Source organism: Mustelus asterias, chromosome 24, assembly GCF_964213995.1.
Source record: "Mustelus asterias chromosome 24, sMusAst1.hap1.1, whole genome shotgun sequence".
Classification (NCBI taxonomy): domain Eukaryota; kingdom Metazoa; phylum Chordata; class Chondrichthyes; order Carcharhiniformes; family Triakidae; genus Mustelus; species Mustelus asterias.
Window position 1 is genome coordinate 56,045,433 of NC_135824.1, and position 21,595 is coordinate 56,067,027.

General features: G+C 49.6%; 1 protein-coding gene across 1 annotated transcript in view; it reads left to right on the plus strand.

Moving 5' to 3' along the window:
- Window positions 1–9,036: 9,036 nt before the first annotated feature.
- eml2 (EMAP like 2) overlaps window positions 9,037–21,595 on the plus strand; it is an 83,158-nt gene continuing 70,599 nt past the window's right edge. The window contains exons 1-2 of the mRNA XM_078241740.1: window positions 9,037–9,232; window positions 20,057–20,085. Coding sequence (XP_078097866.1) covers window positions 9,228–9,232; window positions 20,057–20,085 — 34 coding nt within the window. The 5' untranslated portion in view covers window positions 9,037–9,227. The remainder of the gene's footprint in view (window positions 9,233–20,056; window positions 20,086–21,595) is intronic.

The window sequence follows — 21,595 nt, forward strand, 5'->3', positions numbered from 1 at the left end:
AGGTCCCGCTGCACACTCCCCTCTCCCAATTTACAGCCATTCAGGTAGTAATCTGCCTTCTTGTTTTTGCTTCCAAAGTGAATAACCTCACATTTATCCAAATTATACTGCATCTGCCATTGATTAGCCCACTCACCCAACCTGTCCAGATCATTCTGAAGGATCTCTGCATCCTCGTCACAGTTCACCCTCCCGCCTAACTTGGTATCATCTGCAAACTTTGAGATATTACATTTTGTTCCCTCATCCAAATCATTAATATATATTGTGAATAGCCGCAGAGAGCTGTAGAGGCTGGGTCATTAAGTATGATCAAGGCTGAGACAGACAGATTTTTAATCAGTAAGGGAATCGAGGGGTTATGGAGATAAGGCAGGAGAGTGGAGTTGAGAATTATCATATCAGATCAGTCGTGATCTCGTTGAATGGCGGAGCAGACTCGATGGGCCGAATGGCCTGCTTCTGCTCCTATGTAAAGTAAAGTTAATTTATTAGTGTCCCAAGTAAGTCTCACCTTAACACTGCAATGAAGTTACTGTGAAATAGTCGCCACACTCCGGCGCCTGTTCGGGTCAATCCACCTAACCGGCACGTCATTCGGACAGTGGGAGGGAACCGGAGCACCCGGAGGAAACCCACGCAGACACGGGGAGAGTGAGTGTGCCGCTGAGGGTATACACCTCCAGACTCAGGAAGAAACAAGGACAGCGAGAGACTGAGGGAAGTTGGGAAGTGAACGGGAAGATGTGGAATCTAATTGCAATGAGGGGAAACCAGTCTGACAAGTATAGTACACATCCTGGAGAATTATATCCTGGACACCGTGGGAAGGACTTGGCAAACTTCACTACTTGTGGAACAGAAGCTTCCTAAATCAACAGGATGTCTTTGAAGCTTCAGATTTTAGAGTTATGCAAGAGAAGTGTTTGAGCAAGGAAATAGTTTGTTTATTTATAAGTGTCACAAGTAGGCTTACATTAACACGGCAATGAAGTTACTGTGAAAACCCCCTAGTCGCCACACTCCGGGTACACTGAGGGTCAATTTAGCATGGCCAATCCACCTAACCCGCACATCTTCGGACACTAAGGGTCAATTTAGCATGGCCAATGCACCCAACCTACACATCTTTAGACACTAAGGGTCAATTTAGCATGGCCAATCCACCTAACCTGCACATCTTCGGACACTAAGGGACAATTTAGCATGGCCAATACACCTAACGTACACATCTTTGGACACTAAGGGGCAATTTAGCATGGCCAATCCACCTAACCTGCACATCTTTGGACACTAAGGGGCAATTTAGCATGGCCAATCCACCTAACCTGCACATCTTCGGACACTAAGGGACAATTTAGCATGGCCAATCCACCAAACCTGCACATCTTTGGACACTAAGGGTCAATTTAGCATGGCCAATCCACCTAACCCGCACATTTTTGGAGTGTGGGAGGAAACCGGAGCACCCGGAGGAAACCCACGCAGACACGGGGAGAACGTGCAAACTCCACACAGACAGTGACCCGAGGCCGGAATCGAGCCCGGGTCCCTGGCGCTGTGAGGCAGCAGTGCTAACCACTGTGCCACCGTGCCGCCCATTCTGGAATGTTCTGTACGGCCTCAGCCATGTCAGCGTGCGTCAGTGACTTGTATTTTGGGACCAGCCACCGAGCTCAGGGCCCTCATGTCCCCGGACTGCACTTTCAGAGCCGTCGCCCCGTGTTGGGCGGAGACTCAGTCCGGCCTGGAGTAGGCTGAGGATTCCTGCAATCGTGGCTGATTTGACAATCTGCTTTCTCTGACCCTCTCGCCCTCTGCAGCTCGAGTCTTCATGCAGGCCTTGCCCTGTCGGCCCACTCTCACCAATGGAACTACAGCACCCTCAAAAAGAAGCAATGCCATACCTCAGACACAATCTTCACCCAGGAAGGAGCCCTCCTCTGCAAAAAGGTAGGATGAGGCGTCACATTCTGTACAGAGATTATGTTATATTTTCACCCATCCAGATCACCAGATCTATGAGGAAGATCCAATTGCAAATATCAATCATCGCCTCTGCAGTGTCCACTGGGCAAAACCAACATTATTTACAGAGTCATAGAGGTTTACAGCATGGAAACAGGCCCTTCGGCCCAACTTGTCCATGCACCCTTTATTTTACCACTAAGCTAATCCCAATTGCCCACATTTGGCCCATATCCCTCTATACCCATCGTACCCATGTAACTGTCTAAACGCTTTTTAAAAGACAAAATTGTACCCGCCTCTACTACTACCCCTGGCAGCTTGTTCCAGACACTCACAACCCTCTGTGTGAAACAATTGCCCCTCTGGACCCTTTTGTATCTCTCCCCTCTCACCTTAAACCTATGCCCTCTAGTTTTAGATTCCCCTACCTTTGGGAAAAGATATTGACTATCTAGCTGATCTACGCCCCTCATTATTTTATAGACCTCTATAAGATCACCCTTCAGCCTCCTACACTCCAGGGGGAAAAGTCCCAGTCTATCCAGCCTCTCCTTATAACTCAAGCCATCAAGTCCCAGTAGCATCCTAGTAAATCTTTTCTGCACTCTTCCTAGTTTAATAATATCCTTTCTATAATAGGGTGACCAGAACTGTACACGGTATTCCAAGTGATTTGGTTTGATTTATTATTGTCACATGTATTGGGAAACAGTGAAAAATATTGCTCCTTGAGTGCTACACATGCCGTTCATAGAGTACATAGGGGAGAAGGAAAGGAGAGGGTGCAGAATGTAGTGTTACAGTCATAGCTAGGGTGTAAAGAAAGATCAACTTAATGCAAGGTAGGTCCATTCAAAAGTCTGACGGCAGCAGGGAAGAAGCCGTTCTTGTGCCGGGTTGGTGCGTGACCTGAGACTTTTGTATCTTTTTCCCGAAGGAAGAAGGTGGAAGAGAGAATGTCCGGGGTGCGTGGCATCCTTAATTATGCTGGCTGCTTTGCCGAGGCAGCGGGAAGTGTAGACGGAGTGCTGATGGATTCAATGGGTGGGGCTTTTAGGCCGCGCTTGCCTCAAGGCTGGAAATTCCCACCCGAGATCAACATATCTTTGCATGGTCCACCACCCCCCGCTCCGCGCCCCCCCCACCCCCCCACCCCCCACCCCCCCCACCCCCCGCGCCCACTACGACGCCATAAGACCATAAGATATTGGAGCAGAGTTAGGCCAATCGGCCATTGAGTCTGCTCCGCCATTCAATCATGGCTGATATGATTCTTTTCCCTGATGGAAGAAGGTGGAAGAGAGAATGTCCAGTGTGCGTGGGGGTCCTTGATTTTGCTGCTGGCTGCTTTGCTGAGGCAGCGGGAAGTGTGGACAGAGTCAATGGATGGGAGGCTGGTTTGCGTGATGGACTGGGCTACATTCACGACCCTTTGTAGTTCCTTGCGGTCTTGGGCAGAGCAGGAGCCCCATACCAAGCTGCGATACAACCAGGAAGAATGCTTTCTATGGTGCATCTGTAAAAGTTGGTGAGAGTCGTAGCTGACTGTTGGATCAGCCGTGATCCTTACCATTTTAACAAGGCCCAGGAGGCCAAGAAAGCCCCAGTTGTTTAAGGAGCAGTAGACGCTGTGATGGGGAGATTGTCAGGCTGGTGTTCGGGAAGGGGCGTTGAACTAGCCGGGGTAGAACCGTACTGCGGCTGTTAAAAGCACTTTCAAGGCTATGTCTTCATCCAAAGTGCTCACTTGGATCACTGCCTTGTAGTCATTAATCTCCACTATTACTTCCCTGGTATGTTGAGTGTGTCGGTTGACTTCCCCTGGGATGCTCTCAATCGACAGCCTCAGCAGAGATGAAAGAACTCTCTGTGTAACAGTGCAACGTGAAGCGAACCTGCCTTCCCTCCCTCTCCAGCCAGCACTGAATTTAATGTCGCAAACACACCGGGATCCATTCCAGCCACGCTCACATTGCACAACCGATTCCCCCTGTTCTCAGGGTGCAGCAGAGGTGGAGATACAGGAAAAGGGGTACGGAGCCGAGATGATTCAATTCTAAACGGCCAAGATACACAAAGCAGCCGGGTTGGCATCGTGCTGTAAACCCCTTAAATACAACTTGTCCTCTCTTCACATTGCCCCCTCCCTCCGCCGCCCCAGCCTGCTCCCTCCCCTACCTTCCTCCCACCCTCACCCTGTCCCCTCCCTCTCTCCCCCTCCCTCTCTCCCCGTCCCCTCCCTCTCTCCCCCTGCCTCCTCCATTTCTCCCCCGTCCCCTCCCTCTCTCACCATCCCCTCCCTCTCTCCCTCTGTCCCCTTCCCTCTCTCCCCGTCCCCTCCCTCTCTCCCTCTGTCCCCTTCCCTCTCTCCCCGTCCCCTCCCTCTCTCCCTCTGTCCCCTTCCCTCTCTTCCCGTCCCCTCCCTCTCTCCCCCTGCCCCCTCCCTCTCTCCCCGTTCCCTCCCTCTCTCCCCGTCCCCTCCCTCTCTCCCCCTGCCTCCTCCCTTTCTCCCCCGCCCCCTCCCTCTCTCTCTCCCCATCCCCTCCCTCTCTCTCTCTGTCCCCTTCCCTCTCCCCCCGCCCCCTCCCTCTCTCCCCCCCAGTCCCCTCCCTCCTCCTGCCCATTCCTCTCTCTTCCTCCCCCTCCCTCTCTCCCCCTGCCTCTTCCCTCCCTCCCCCTGTCCCCCTCCCTCTCTCCCCCTGCCCTCTCCCTCTCTCCCCCTGCCCTCTCCCCCCCTGCCCTCTCCCTCTCTCCCCCTGCCCTCTCCCTTTCTCACCCTGTCCCTCCCCCTCTCTCCCCCGTCCCTTCCCTCTCTCCCCTTGTCCCCTTCCCTCTCTCACCCTGCCCTCTTCCCTCCCTCCCCTTCCCTCTCTCCCCCTTCCCTCTTCCCTCTCTCCCCCTTCCCTCTTCCCTATCTCCCGCTGCCCCCTCCCTTTCTCACCCTGTCCCTTCCCTCTCTCCCCTTGCCCCCTTCGCTCTCTCCCCCTTGCCTCCTTCCTTTTCTCACCCTGCCCCCTTCCCTCTCTCACCCTGTCCTCTCCCTCTCTCCCCGTTGCCTCCTTCCCTCTCTCACCCTGCCCCCTTCCCTCTCTCACCCTGCCCCTTCCCTCTCTCACCCTGCATTCCTCCCTCTCTCTCTCCCCCACGTGAAGCTTCCTGAAGATATTTATGTTGTTGGGAGTTCATAGAATCCTACAGTGCAGAAAGAGGCCATTCGGTCCATCAAACTCACACTGACAATAATTCCAGGCCCTATCCCCATAATCCCACCTATTTAACCTGTTAATCTCACTGACATTAAGGGGCAATTTAGCACGGCCAATCCACCTAACCTGCACATCTTTGGACACTAAGGGGCAATTTAGCATGGCCAATCCACCGAACCTACATATCTTGAGACACTAAGGGGCAATTTAGCATGGCCAATCCACCTAACCTGCACATCTTTGGACATTAAGGGGCAATTTAGCATGGCCAATCCACATCTTTGGAATGTGGGAGGAAATTGGAGCACCTGGAGGAAACCCATGCAGACATGGGGAGAATGTGCAGACTCCACACAGACAGTGATCCGAGGCCGCAATTGTACCCACCTCCCTGGCGCTGTGAGGCAGCAGTGCTAACCACTGTGCCACCGGGTCGCGCCCAACATTGTGCACTATTTATACAGTTGCTGCCTTCGTCACCCTGGGTTTTGTTCTCACCAACACTGACCTCTGGTGCACCCGTGGGACCTGTCCATGTCCGTAGTGTTTGTTTCTCTTGGTGTATTGGGTCTGCCACTCCGACATTATCGTTGTGAGATTGGACGCAGATAAACAAGAGCCTCTGTGAACACTGGGACATCAGCGCAGCCGCTGGCAGCTGTGTGTGGGGGAGGGGTGGGGGGGAGTTGGGGGGGGTGCACGGTGGCACAGTGGGTTAGCACTGCTGCCTCACAGCGCCAGGAACCCAGGTTCGATTCTGCACGTTCTCCCCGTGTCTGCGTGAGTTTCCTCCGGGTGCTCCGGTTTCCTCCCACTGTCCGAAAGATGTGCCGGTTAGGTGGATTGACCCAAACAGGCGCCAGAGTGTGGCGACTATTTCACAGTCACTTCACTGCATTGTTAACCTAAGCCTTACTTGTGACTAATAAATAAACTTTAACTCATTACCCGGCTCCACATTGGCCCCACAGCAGTTTGCGGAGATACTTGGCAAGTTGACACTACAACGCTCAGTGAGTCATTAACCAGCTGGTCGCAAATGTCTGCTGCCACCTGGTATCTGACAGCTAACTAGCTCGCTAACTAACTAACTGAGTGTCCCAAATCTAATCACCAATGTTTATCAGTTCCCCCCAGTGGCCTGGTACTGGGTAGGGACCTCCCCAACTCTTGCAGCGAGAGACAGTTAAATGTCAAACAGGCCAAAGTATGTATCTGGCTGTGGGATGTCAGTTATATTGTTCGGATATGATGTGGAGATGCCGGTGTTGGACTGGGGTGGGCACAGTAAGAAGTCCCACAACACTGGGTTAAAGTCCAACAGGTTTATTTGGTAGCACAAGCTTTCAGAGCGCTGCTCCTTCATCAGGTGAGTGGAGGATTTGTTTCACAAACAGGGCATATATAGACCCAAACTCAATTACAAGATAATGGTTGGAATGTGAGTCTTAACAGGTAATCAAGTCTTTACAGGTACAGACAATGTGAGTGGAGAGAGGGTTAAGCACAGGTTAACCCTCTGCCCCACCACCAAAATGGACCCCATCAGTGTCGCAGCGGACACAGAGGAATTCATCAGGCGAATGAGGCCCCGGGAGCTTCTCCACAAACCCCAAGAGGCCAACAGCAAATCCAATGAGACTACCTGTGCTTAACCTTCTCTCCACTCATGTTGTCTGAACCTGTAAAGACTTGAATACCTGTAAAGACTCGCATTCCAACCATTATCTTGGAATTGAATCTGTCTATATATGCCCTGTTTGTGAACCCAACTCTCCACTCACCTGATGAAGGATCAGCGCTCCGAAAGCTCGTGATACCAAATAAACCTGTTGGACTTTAACCCGTTGTTGTGAGACTTCTTACTGTGCCCACCCCAGTCCAACGCCGGCATCTCCACCTCATTGTTCAGATGGACAGGCGAAGGGCATCTTTTAATTGTAGGGAGGGGCAGGAGATGGGGAAGGATGGGGAACGGGGGGGAGGGGATGGGGAGGGGGGGGTCAAGGAAAAAGTAGAGGAAGAGGGAGAGTGGAAGAGGAGAAGGAGGAAGGGGTGAGGGGAAGAGGAGGGGAGGAGGAGAGGGAGAGGAAGAGAAAAGTAGGGGAAGAGGGGCAGAGGGAGAGGAGGGGTGGGGAGGGGAGAGCAGGGAGGGGGAAGGGGGATGAGTGACAGGGAGGGGAGGAGGGCAGGGTAGCGGAGGGAGGAGGTGGGGCGAGGTAGGGAGGGGGACAGGGCAGGGGGGGAGCGGGTTGTGTGGGGGCAGCGGAGGGAGCGAGCTGGGGAGGGAGAGAGGGAGGGAGGGGGGCGGTGTGTGTGTGGGTGGGAAGGGTGGAGGGAGGTGGGTGGGGGGTAGGTAGATGTGGGCAGGGGAGTAGGGGGTCAGGTGGGGATGGGGGGATGGGGGGATGGGGAGGGAGAGGGGGAGGGGGAGTGGGGGAGGGGAGGGGGAGGGTGGGGGGGCAAGGGAGGGAGGGGGGTCAGGTGGGGAGGGGTGAGGGGGAGGGAGAGGGGGAGAGAGAGGGAGGGGGAGGGAGAGGGGGAGGGGGAGGGGGAGAGGATGTCGTCAACAGAGTGCGGACATTTATGATGTTGCGTTCTGCAAATAATCCTACTGCCGGAAAAGTGCGAGTGTGCAGTGCACACATCGCCAACTTGAGTTGGGATTGAACTGGGCTTGGTAGAATGCTCCGGAACCTCAGCCCTTTGCGCTCTGAGGAGACTCTCTGTGCCAGTTGATGTGTAACGTTTGGAAATGGGGGCTCCCCAGGTGATTCTCCATCAATGGTGTTTGTGTATTCTCCAGGGCTGCCGTACGTAACCCAGGACGCCCTGCCCAGCAGGCCGCTGGTTGGAGTTGAATAAATAAGGAGCTGGGCCTGATCCGTGCAGCACCTGTCCCTGTGTTTGCATCGGGCCTGGTCACTCAACAGATAATCCCCAACTGTTGTCAGGGTCAGTATCATTCACAATCCACACTGAGCAGGCGATGGAACTGAGGCAAAGAGGAAGATTTATCCCCTCACAGTTAGAATGTGTAGCTTTGTACTGTGGCTGGGAGTAAGAAGTCTCCTAACACCAGGTTAAAGTCCAACAGGTTTATTTGGTAGCACAAGCCATGAGCTTTCGGAGCACTGCCCCTTCGTCAGGTGAGCGGGAATTCTGTTCACAAACAGGGCATATACAGACACAAACTCAATTTACAAGGTAACGGTTGGAATGCGAGTCTTTACAGGTAATCAAGTCTTAAAGGTACAGACAATGTGAGTAGAGAGAGGGTTAAGCACAGGTTAAAGAGATGAGTATTGTCTCCAGCCGGGACAGTTGGTGAGATTTTGCAAGCCCAGGCAAGTCGTGGGGATTACAGATAGTTTCACATTGTCTGTACCTTTAAGACTTGATTACCTGTAAAGACTCGCGTTCCAACCATTATTTTGTAAATTGAGTTTGTGTCTTTATATGCCCTGTTTATGAACACAACCCCCACTCACCTGATGAAGGGGCAGCGCTCCGAAAGCTAGTGGCTTGTGCTACCAAATAAACCTGTTGGACTTTAACCTGGTGTTGTGAGACTTCTTACTCTCCTTCTGCACTGCAGGGATTCTATGATTCTGTGAAGGGTTAATGGGAGGTGGCGGGGGGGACAATTTGCGAAATGAAATATCCAAATGGGGATGGTTAAAGTTAGCTTTGAAAGTTAAAAAGCAAAGGGCATTAGTCCTTCACATGGCGTGCGTGCAAAATCACCTCAAACACTGGATGAGTGCTTGTGGCTTCTTGTGTTGTCAGGTGATGGTGGGGAAGCCAGTTTAACGCTATTGGCAGTCACCCAATAGGAAGTGCCATCTGATTGGCCCAGGAGGCTGCTGTCTGTGTGAGTTGGTTGATCCAGTCCCCTGGATATAACAGCCCGAATCCTCTCTGGCCAAAAGAGCTGCAGTCTACACTCTTGGGAAAACAGTCTACAGCTGCTGGAAAATCCTTCATCGTTCCTCTCTTCCCCCCCACCCGCCCGCCCGCCTTACTGCTGTCGAGATAAGGAAAGCTGCCATGAAGTAGGTTCCTTGTGTCGTCAAGGCTTTTCAACTTTTTTTGCAAAGAGTAAAACTTTGAAGACTGCAGGAAGTGGCTGGTAACCACTTTGTCTGCACAGCTGTGTGTTTTAACTTTGCTAGTCTGTTTTCACGGCCGCTGCTCCCAGTTACATTAGCTTATCTCCAAACTGCAGCGACCAATGTAAAATTGTGTACAATAGGTGTTTGTCTTTACTGGACGGAGCAAAGGCTTGTTCCTGTTTATCTAATCAAAGTGTCTCCTCATGTCATTCCTTCGTACAATTCAGTCTATTTTCACAGACGGGCCGATCTAGATCAAAGCTGTCAGTTAATCTGTTATTCTTTAATCCCAGTTCATCTTGTCTCTTGCAGTTTTCACTGGTAAATCTCCCCAGATGAAAGGTTGAGAGTAAATCATGTTTTAATGCCTTGACGAAGGGTCGTCTGGACTCGAAACGTCAGCTCTTTTCTCTCCTTACAGATGCTGCCAGACCCGCTGAGATTTTCCAGCATTTTCACTTTTGGTTTCAGATTCCAGCATCCGCAATAATTTGCTTTTATCCAATGTTTTAATGTGGTTTGATTTCCAAAATTGATGTAGGATGTCCACCTTTTTTGAAAGTAAAGTTTATTTATTAGTCGCAAGTAAGGCTTACATTAACACTGCAATGAAGTTACTGTGAAATTTCCCAAGTTGCCCCACTCCGGCGCCTGTTCGGGTCAATGTACCCTAACCAGCACGTCTTTCAGACTGTGGGAGGAAACCGGAGCACCCGGAGGAAACCCACGCAGACACAGGGAGAAGGAATTAAGTATCTACTGATGTCCATGAAACCATTGTCAATTGTCGGAAAAACCCATCTGGTTCACTAATGTCCCTTTAGGGAAGGAAATTTGCCGTCCTTACCCGGTCTGGCCTACATGTGACTCCAGAGCCACAGCGATGTAGTTGACTCTCAACTCCAAGGGCAACTAGAGAGGAGTAATAAATGCTGGCCCAGCCAGCGACGCCCATGTCCCACGAATGAATGAAAAAAAGGTTAGGTGGATTGACCATGGTAAATTGCCCCTTAGTGTCCAAAGATGTGTAGGTTAGGTGGATTGGCCATGCTAAATTGCCCCTCAGTGTCCAAAGATGTGTAGGTTAGTTGGATTGGCCATGCTAAATTGCCCCTTAGTGTCCAAAGATGTGTAGGTTAGGTGGGTTGGCCATGCTAAATTGCCCCTCAGTGTCCAAAGATGTGTAGGTTAGTTGGATTGGCCATGCTAAATTGCCCCTTAGTGTCCAAAGATGTGTAGGTTAGGTGGGTTGGCCATGCTAAATTGCCCCTTAGTGTCCAAAGATGTGTAGGTTAGGTGGGTTGGCCATGCTAAATTGCCCCTTAGTGTCCAAAGATGTGTAGGTTAGGTGGGTTGGCCATGCTAAATTGCCCCTCAGTGTCCAAAGATGTGTAGGTTAGGTGGGTTGGCCATGCTAAATTGCCCCTCAGTGTCCAAAGATGTGTAGGTTAGTTGGATTGGCCGTGCTAAATTGCCCCTTAGTGTCCAAAGATGTGTAGGTTAGGTGGATTGGCCATGCTAAATTGCCCCTCAGTGTCCAAAGATGTGTAGGTTAGTTGGATTGGCCATGCTAAATTGCCCCTTAGTGTCCAAAGATGTGCAGGTTAGTTGGATTGGCCATGCTAAATTGTCCCTTAGTGTCCAAAGATGTGCAGGTTAGTTGGATTGGCCATGCTAAATTGTCCCTTAGTGTCCAAAGATGTGCAGGTTAGTTGGATTGGCCATGCTAAATTGTCCCTTAGTGTCCAAAGATGTGTAGGTTAGGTGGATTAAGGGGAATGGGAGGGCCTGAGTAAGATGCTCTATTGGAGAGTCAGTGCAGACACGATGGGCCAAATGGCCTCCTTCTGCACTGTAGGGATTCTATTCTATCTGCCCGAATGTCTCCTTGTGTGGCTTGATATTCAAATCTTGTCTCAGAGCCTTGCTATGTTAAAAGGCATTGTATTAAATGCAAGCGCTCTTTAATTAGAGGGCACCAATTTAAAATAATTGGCATAAAGCAGCAAATTGTTTCCACGCGGCGGGTGGTGAAGGGCGGGAGGGTGCTGTCTGAGTGCGGAGGTGGCAGCTTTCAATAGGGAATGATGAGGCTGCTTTCCAGCCAGGAAGAACGTGCAGGGTTACGGGGAATGATACTGCGTGAATCGCTCGTTTGGAGGGCCGGCGCGGACACGATGGGCCGAATGGCCTCCTTGTGCTCTGCTACACATTGTGAAATGTGTGCCAAACCACCAGGGTGCATCTCAAAGTGAACGAGGAAGGAACAACTGGCACAGCCATTTTAATGTGGCAAACCTCTCCTCAGTCAGTGTTGTGCAATGAAAGACTTACGAAATCCTCCTCCTCACTTCCCCCCCCCCCCCCCCCGCCTCAAAAATCATGAAACTATTTCTCAATAATGGCCAGATTTTAAAACAAGTGTGGCACAGTGGGTTAGCACTGCTTCCTCTCAGCGCCAGGGACCCCGGGGTTCGATTCCCGACTTGGTCAGTGTCTGTGTGGAGTCTGCACGTTCTCCCCGTGTCATAGACCTTCACAGCATGGAAACAGGCCCTTCGGCCCAACTTGTCCATGCCGCCCAGTTTTTTTAACCACTAAGCTAGTCCCAATTGCCCGCATTTGGTCCATATCCCTCTGCACCCATCTTACCCACGTAACTGTCTCAATGCTTTCCAAAAGGCAAAACTGTGCGTCTGCGTGGGTTTCCTCCAGGCACTCTGGTTGCGTCCCACAGTCCGAAAGACCATAAGACACGGGAGCAGAATTAGGCCACTCGGCCCATCGAGTCTGCTCCGCCATGACTGATATGTTTCTCATCCCCATTCTCCTGCCTTTTCCCCTGATCCCCTTATTAATCAAGGATCTATCTATCTCTGTCTTAAAGACACAGCTAGGCGTGCTGGTTAGGTGCTAGATTCTCCCTCAGGTGCCGGAGTGTGGCGACTAGGGGGATTTTCGCAGTAACTTCATTGCAGTGTTAATGTCAGCCTACTTTTGACACTAATAAATAAACTTAAAACTTATAAATGTAGAATGGGTTGTATGTTTATGACAAAACTAAACTGCTTTGTGGAGGACATAGATAATGAAAATTAAAATCACAGAGTGAGTTACAGATGTCACTTGAGTTTGACCAAGTGGTGCCAATAACCTCCCTCTTATCCAACACTGTTTGTGTTTCACTCTAGTGCTCACTGACCGGTTGTGCCTCTCTGATTTGTTTTAAATTCTCATCCTTTCTTTTAAATTGCCAATATGATTTGCCCCTCCCTCCCTATCTCTGTCGTCTCCTCCAGTCAAGGACTGCCTTTCAGTGCAGAAGAGGCCATTTGGCTCATCAAGTCTGACAGACAGTATCTTATTCAGGCTCCCTCTCCCCCCGCCCCGTAGCCCCACACAATTCCCATGGCCAGTCCATCTGCTTTACACATCTTGGGGCAATTTAGCATGGCCAATTCACCTAACCTGCACACCGGTGGCACAGTGGGCTAGCACTGCTGCCTCACAGCGCCAGGGACCCCGGGTTCGATTCCCGGCTTGGGTCACTGGCTGTGTGGAGTCTGTACGTTCTCCCCCGTGTCTGCGTGGGTTTCCTCCGGGTGCTCCGGTTTCCTCCCACAGTCCAAAAGATGTGCAGGTTAGATGGATTGGCCATGCTAAATTGCCCCTTAGTGTCGCGGGATGTGTAAGTTAGAGGGATTAGTGAGGTAAATATGTGGGGTGACGGAGATAGGGCTCGGGTGGGATTGTTGTCGGTACAGACTTGACGGGCTGAATGGCCTCCTTCTGCACTATAGGGTTTCTATGGGTTTGCACATTCTCCCCGTGTCTGCGTGGGTTTCCTCCGGGTGCTCCGGTTTCCTCCCAAGTCCAAAGATGTGCTGGTTAGGTGGATTGGCCGTGCTAAATTATCCCTCGGTGTCAGGGGGGACTAGCTAGGGTAAATGTATGGGTTATGGGGATGGGGCCTGAGTGGGACTGTGGTTGGTGCAGACTCGATGGGTTGAATGGCCTCCTTCTGCATTGTATGATTCCCTGATTTTGGACACTAATGGGCAATTTAGCATGGCCAATCCACCTAACCTACATATCTTTGGACACTAAGGGGCAATTTAGCATGGCCAATCCACCTAACCGACACATCTTTGGACACTAATGGGCAATTTAGCATGGCCAATCCACCGAACCTGCACATCTTTGGACACTAAGGGGCCATTTAGCATGGCCAATCCACCTAACCTGCACATCTTTGGACACTAAGGGGCAATTTAGCATGGCCAATCCACCTAACCTGCACATCTTTGGACACTAAGGGGCAATTTAGCATGGCCAATCCACCTAACCTGCATATCTTTGGACACTAAGGGGCCATTTAGCATGGCGAATCCACCGAACCTGCACATCTTTGGACACTAAGGGGCCATTTAGCATGGCCAATCCACCTAACCTGCACATCTTTGGACACTAAGGGGCAATTTAGCATGGCCAATCCACCTAACCTGCACATCTTTGGACACTAAGGGGCAATTTAGCACGGCCAATCCACCTAACCTGCTCATGTTCGGACTGTGGGAGGAAACCGGTGCCCCCGGTGGAAACCCACGCAGACACGGGGAGAACGTGCAAACTCCACACAGACAGTGACCCGAGGCCGGGAATCGAACCCGGGGTCCCTGGCGCCGTGAGGCAGCAGCATCTCCAATCTCTGTTCTTTTTTGTTTGGAGCAAGCATTTAAGGAACAGGACGGTAAACATCCCGTCTCTTCCAAATTGGCGCTTTTGAGGCCGCTTCAAGAGAAAGGATCTTTGTTTAACTCCTCATGGATAATTGATGCCACAACAGTCAGATTTCTGACTGATCTGCTTTGCTCCATTGGCCCAGTTCGGTTCAGTAGCCCTGAATGCCCGTCCCTGACAAAACTATTGTACTCCGTTTCTGAAATTGTTGATTAACTGCCCAAACATTCTAAAGCCACTTTGATAACTGCAGTCCAGGCCCCCGCTCCCTCTTTAATATTTCAATGTTTGGGCCTTCAACTGAAAAATAAACTTACCAGCCACTCACGCTGGGGAGCTAGTAATTACTGGAGTACGCACTGCCTCCAGTCAAGGGCGAGGTTTTAATTGTGAATAATTTAAAACCAGCACCACGGGGAAATAAACAGCCAACTCCCTTTTTAAAAAAAAAATAAGTGTCTGTGGCTAAATTAGCGGTCTTTATTTTGAGAATTAAATTGCCCCTAACTATGACATAGATAAAGATTATTTATTAGTCGCAAGTAAGGCGGCACGGTAGCACAGTGGTTAGCACTGCTGCTTCACAGCTCCAGGGACCTGGGTTTGATTCCCAGCTCGGGTCACTGTCTGTGTGGAGTTTGCACATTCTCCCCGTGTCTGTGTGGGTTTCCTCCGGTTTCCTCCCACAGTCCAAAGATGTGCGGGTTAGGTTGATTGGCCATGCTAAAAAAAAAATTGCCCCTTAGTGTCCTGAGATGCGTAGGCTAGAGGAATTAGCGGGTAAATATGTAGGGATATGGGGGTAGGGCCTGGGTGGGATTGTGGTCGGTGCAGACGCAATGGGCCGAATGGCCTCATTCTGTACTGTAGGGTTTCTATGATTTCTATGATAAGGCTTACATTAACACTGCAATGAAGTCACTGTGAAAATCCCCTAGTCGCCACACTCCGGCGCCTGTTCGGGTACACTGTGAGGGAAAATTTAGCACGGCCAATGCACCCCTAACCAGCACGTCTTTCGGACTCGGGGAGGAAACCGGAGCACCCGGAGGAAACCCACGCAGACACGGGGAGAACGTGCAAACTCCACACAGACAATAACCCAAGCCCAGAATCGAACCCGGGTCCCTGGCCCTGTGGGGCAGCAGTGCTAACCATTGTGCCGCCGCACCGCCCAGTTCTGTATCTGCTCGTATTTCCGGCGTCAAAGAAGGGTGCCAGGAATGAGAGACCTCAGTAAAGTAAAGTTTATTTATTAGTCACAAGTGGACAGGTTGGGCCTACTCTCCCTTGGTGAGGAGATTTCATAAGAGGGGCTTGGACAGAGTAGATAGGGCAAGGCTGTTTCCATTCGTAGAAGGGTTGAGAGCCAGAGGACATTGATATTTAAGATGATTGACAGAATGTAGGGTCCATTCATTCCTCAGAATAGACGGAGACAGCACTGGTCCGTTCAATAGCTTTCATTGAGCAGAATTTTAAAATTAACATTCCAGAAAGGGTTACTTGAGAGAGAGAGGTAGAGGTACCAGCAAAAGCCAGTATTGTGCCGGTGAATGCACTCCAAGCATACTCTGCACTGAACTGACTAAACATAGATCTGTGACTACGATATAAGTTAATACTTAGTGTGTTATTGAGATTGTTGGTGCAAACTGTGTCTCTAACTTTCATAAACAATTGGCAGCTGTGGCCTTGAATGTTTTGGCGTATGAGAAAGCCAGTTTACCTTGCATTGTGCTTGCAAAGAATGAAGTCAATTTTTAAGCTAATCCCGGAATGCTTGCTGAGTTTAAAATGTAGTCAGGCAGACATTTTTTTTTTGTTAAGCTCAACAGGGTTAGTTACGTAGGCAGAAATATCTTAAAATGAAGTCTTTGCATAAAGCAAACCACACACATGATCTACAACACAGAGGTCGTGAATGTAGCCCAATCCATCACGCAAACCAGCCTCCCGTTCCATTGACTCTGTCTACACTTCCCGCTGCCTCGGAAAAGCAGCCAGCATTATCAAGGACCCCACGCACCCCGGACATTCTCTCTTCCACCTTCTTCCGTCGGGAAAAAGTTACAAAAGTCTGTGGTCACGTACCGACCGACTCAAGAACAGCTTCTTCCCTGCTGCTGTCAGACTTTTGAATATACCTCGTTGATCTTTCTCTCCACCCTAGCTGTGACTGTAACACTACATTCTGCACTCTCTCCTTTCCTTCTCTATGAACGGTATGCTTTGTCTGTATAGCGCGCAAGAAACAATACTTTTCACTGTATGATAATACATGTGACAATAATAAATCAGAGAAAAAGTGACAATGAAGACATCTTTTTTTTGCATAGTGAGTAGTTAGGATTGGAACTTGGAGCTCTTCACAGTTTGAAGACCGAAGTACCAAGGATGGAGTGACAAGAGGTCAGAGTTGGAATTGCAAAGTTCAACTGTTTCCAGTCTTCTATGCTCCAACAACAGTTTATTAAAATAAATACTCCCTCAGTCTCTTAAGCGCTTGTCCTGACCCAACAACAAAAACCTTATTTTATAAACCTCCAGTTAACGTTCCTTTTTAGTTTTAGTTTTCTCTGTGGAATGAGCCTTTGAACAGCTGCTGGCATTGTAACCATTTTTTAAAGTGAAAGTTTATTTATTAGTCACAAGTATAAGTGTATAAGATGTTGAGAGGCATAGATCGGGCGGACTCTCAGAGGCTTTTTCCCAGGGTGGAAATGTCTGCTACGAGAGGACACAGGTCTAAGGTGCTGGGAGGTAGGTACAGGGGAGATGTTAGGGGTAAGTTTTTCACACAGAGGGTGGTGGACGAGTGGAATCGGCTGCCGTCAGTGGTGGTGGAGGCGAACTCAATAGGGTCTTTTAAGAGACTCCTGGATGAGTACATGGAGCTTAATAGGATGGAGGGTTATTGGTAGGTCTAGAAGGTGGGGATGTGTTCGGCGCAACTTGTGGGCCGAAGGACTGTTTGTGCTGTAGTTTTTCTATGTTTCTCTTCTATGTTTCTAAGTAAGGCTTACATTAACACCCCAATGAAGTTACTGTGAAATTCCCCTAGTCGCCACACTCCTGCGCCTGTTCGAGTTCAATGTACCCTGACCAGCACGTCTTTCAGAATGTGGGAGGGAACCGGAAGAAACCCATGCAGTCACGGGGAGAATGTGCAAACTCCACACAGACAGTGACCCGAGGCCGGGAATCGAACCCAGGTCCCTGGCGCTGTGAAGCAGCAGTGCTAACCACTGTGCCACCGTGTAGGAGCCAACTCCAGATTGTGGTTTTGGAGGTGGACGGTCATCACACCAGAGGGGAGACTGGTTCCTGCTGCCGCGTGACCACATTTAACCACATTTTGGCCATTTGCATTGCCCACCGACCAGTGCAGTTCTGAGGGAGAGCTGCGCTGTCAGCGGTGTGACCCCTTTGAGCGAGACATTAAAATAGATGTCAAGGGCCACTATTTCAATGGGAAGGGGAGGATGATACCAAGTTTCCAAGCCAATGTTCATTCTTCAACCGGCACTGCTTGTGGGAGCTTGCTGTGCAGAAATTGACTGCCATGTTTCGACATTACAGTGTTTACACTTAGTATTTGATTGGCTGTAAAGTGTAACAAGGTGTGAAAGGCGCTAAGTTCTTTTTCCCGGTTAGATTCTCCCATAACCCCAATGCGAATGGTGTTGAATGTGATCTGTATTACACTCGGGTCAAATTTGACTTTTATTTTCTTTATTCTTTCATGGGATGTGTGGGCATCACTGGCAAGGCCAGCCTTTATTGCCCATCCCACATTGAGTGCCATGCTAGGCCCATTCCAGAGGGCAGTTAAGAGTCAACCACATTGCCGTGGCTCTAGACTCCACATGTAGGCCAGATCAGGTAAGGATGGCAGATTTCCCTCCCGAAAGGACATTGGTGAGCCAGATAGGTTTTTCCAACAATCGACAATGGTCATCTTCTAATTCCAGATTTCTTCTATTGAATTCAACTTCACCATCTGCCTGGTGGGATTCTGGGTCCCCAAAGAACATTACCTTGGGTCTCTGGATTACAAGTCCAACAACAGTACCACTGTGCCACCGCCCCCCCTTAATGTACCTTCACAAACTTTTAAGTGTATTTTTGGAGGGGGTGGGTGGAGGGATATACTTGGGCCATCAACTGGGAGGTCTTGGTGAGTTGAGTTGCTGTTGAGTTTGCAGATGACACGAAGATTGGTGGCATAGTGGACAGTGAAGAAAGTTATCTCCAATTGCAACGGGATCTTGATCAATTGGGCCAGTGGGTTGACGAATGGCAGATGGAGTTTAATTTAGACAAATGCGAGGTGATGCATTTTGGTAGATTGAACCAGGGCAGGACTTACTCAGTTAATGGTAGGCCGTTGGGGAGAGTTACAGAACAAAGGGATCTAGGGGTACATGTTCATAGCTCCTTGAAAGTGGAGTCACAGGTGGACAGAGTGGTGAAGAAGGCATTCGGCATGCTTGGTTTCATCAGTCAGAACATTGAATACAGGAGTTGGGACATCTTGTTGAAGTTGTACAAGACATTGGTAAGGCCACACTCGGAATCTGTGTATAGTTCTGGTCAGCCTATTATAGAAAGGATATTATTAAACTAGAAAGAGTGCAGAAAATATTTACTAGGAGGCGACCGGGCTTGATGGATTGAGTTATAAGGAGAGGTTGGATAGACTGGGACTTTTTTCTCTGGAGTGTAGGAGGCTGAGGGGTAATCTTATAGAGGTCTATAAAATAATGAGGGGCACAGATCAGCTAGATAGTCAATATCTTTTCCCAAAGGTAGGGGAGTCTAAAACTAGAGGGCATAGGTTTAAGGTGAGAGGGGAGAGATACAAAAGTGTCCAGAGGGGCAATTTTTTCACACAGAGGATGGTGAGTGTTTGGAACGAGCTGCCAGAGGCAGTTGTAGAGGCGGGTACAATTTTGTCTTTTAAAAAGCATTCAGATAGTTACATGGGTACGATGGGTATGGAGGGATATGGGCCAAACGCGGGCAATTGGGATTAGTTTAGGGGTTTTAAAAAAAAAAGGACGGCATGGACAAGTTGGGCCGAAGGGCCTGTTTCCATGCTGTAAACCTCTATGACTCCTATCTCAGTTAGATAAGGTTGACCTGTGACCTTTCTCTGTTGCCGTGGAGGCGAAGGGAATATACAGATGGGTGCGCTCCAGACAAAAATCAAGGTAGCGATAGGTGTGACTGCAAAAGTGCAATCAGAATCTGACTTAATGGAAGGATGTGAATAAACAAGACTTCTAAATGTTTGCAGACACAAGAGGTGGAGTTTTCCCGTCTCGCCAGCCACAGGAATCATAGCGAGCGGGATTTGATTTGATTTATTATTGTCACATGTATTAACATACAGTGAAAAGTATTGTTTCTTGCGCGCTATACAGCCAAAGCATACTGTTCATAGAGAAGGAAAGGAGAGAGTGCAGAATGTAGTGTTACAGTCACAGCTAGGGTGGAGAGAAAGATCAACGAGGTATATTCAAAAGTCTGACAGCAGCAGGGAAGAAGCTGTTCTTGAGTCGGTTGGTGCGTGACCTCAGACATTTTGCATCTTTTTCCCGACGGAAGAAGGTGGAAGAGAGAATGCCCGGGGTGCGTGGGGTCCTTGATTATGCTGGGCTGCTTTTCCCCGAGGCAGCGGGAAGTGTAGACAGAGTCAATGGATGGGAGGCTGGTTTGCGTGATGGATGAGGCTACATTCACGACCTTTTGTAGTTCCTTGGGCAGAGCAGGAGCCACACCGAGCTGTGATACATAAAGATCCATTGACCTTGGGTGGAACTTTCCGGTCTTGGGGTGAGTGTGGCTGGAAAATCCTGCCCAAGGTGTTGTACAGTCAACATATCTTTTGCAAATCCTTCGGAGTTTTCTGCTGAAATGGTTCACGTCCGAGGGATTGACTTTGCTTTGTTGAAATGATGTATTTCTTTGAACTGGGCGTCTCCTAATGATCTTTTTTTTCATTCTCTCCCTGTTTAGTAAACAGAAAGACGCCACCTTCAATGCAGGTATGTGCTCATTCCGTACCTTCAATTGGCACCCTGTGAACGCAGGGAGGTATTGGACTGAAAATAGTGGGTGGGGTTCTCGGTTCTCGTACACCCTGCTGCCAGCGAGAATGGAGCATTTGGAGCTCAGCCGAAACTTCATTCACTGCAGCGGGACTGGAGAACCCCAGCCAGTATTTATTTATTTATTTTTACTTTGTTCATGGGATATGGGCATCGCTGGCTGGGCCCAGCACTTATTGCCCAACACTGGGGGTATTTAAGAGTCATTGTTTGTGAGTCACATGTAGGCCTGACCAGTTAAGGATGGCAGATTTCCTTCCCTGAAGGACATTAGTGAACCAGATGGGTTTTTTCCGACAATGGTCATCGTTAGACTTTTAATTCCAATTTAAAAAAAAATTGAATTCAAATTCCACCATCTGCCTTTGCGGGATTCAAACCCGGGTCCTTACCCTGGGTCTCTGGATTACTTGTCCAGCGACAGTAGCTCTCTGTCACCCAGCAGATGCTGAGCTGGGGCTATTTAATGTGTGACTATTTGCTCAGAAGTTTTAAAAGAAAGTATTCTTATTTCCATGGTGTTCCATTTTAAAGTATGCAAGACCAATTTAGACCAATATTCTTATTAATCCGTTTTACTGTTTGTTTTCCCCTTCTGGGTGAATACAGTGATGTTTTTTTTATTCATTTGTGGACAAGGGCGTCGCTGGCTGGGCCAGCATTTATTGCCCATCCCTAGTTGCCCTTGGAGGGCAGTTGAGAGTCAACCACATTGCTGTGGCTCTGGAGTCACATGTAGGCCAGACCGGGTAAGGATGGCAGATTTCCCTCCCTAAAGGACATTAGTGAGCCAGATGGGGTTTTCTGACAATCGACATTGGTTTCACGGTCATCAGTAGATGGAGTGGCTTTAGGACAACTGGCCAAGTTCGTTCCGATCTAGAATCTATCTTCTTCTCTCTGAAGCATTCCTTCAGGGCACACTTCTTACCATGCTTAATCGCTATAGAGTTGTCGTTGGCCAACGAAGGGGCGGCACAGTGGTTACTGCATCACAGCACCAGGGTTCAATTCCCAGCTTGGGTCACTGTCTGTCTGTGTGGAGTTTGCACGTTCTCCCCATGTCGGCGTGGGTTTCCTCCGGGTGCTCCGGTTTCCTCCCACAGTCCAAAAGACGTGCTGGTTAGGTGTATTGGCCATGCTAAATTCTCCCTCCCAGAGGTGGTGGGGTGAGGCGGGGAGGGAGGGGGGGCGGTGGTGGTGGTGGGGGGGGGGTGGGTGGGCGGGGTGGTGGTGGGGTGGGGGGGGTGGTTTCTCTCTACCTGTTCCCCTTGTTGTAACTGTAGTGAAAGCAGATATAGCTGCAACTTTCCATAAAAACCGGGCTGGCACAGATACGATGGTCCGAATGGCCTCCTTTTTAAAAAAAAAACGCTGCAATCTCCCCGGGGAATTGGAAGTCTATAACAAAGCAATGCAGGAACTATTGATAAATATTGTACTGAGT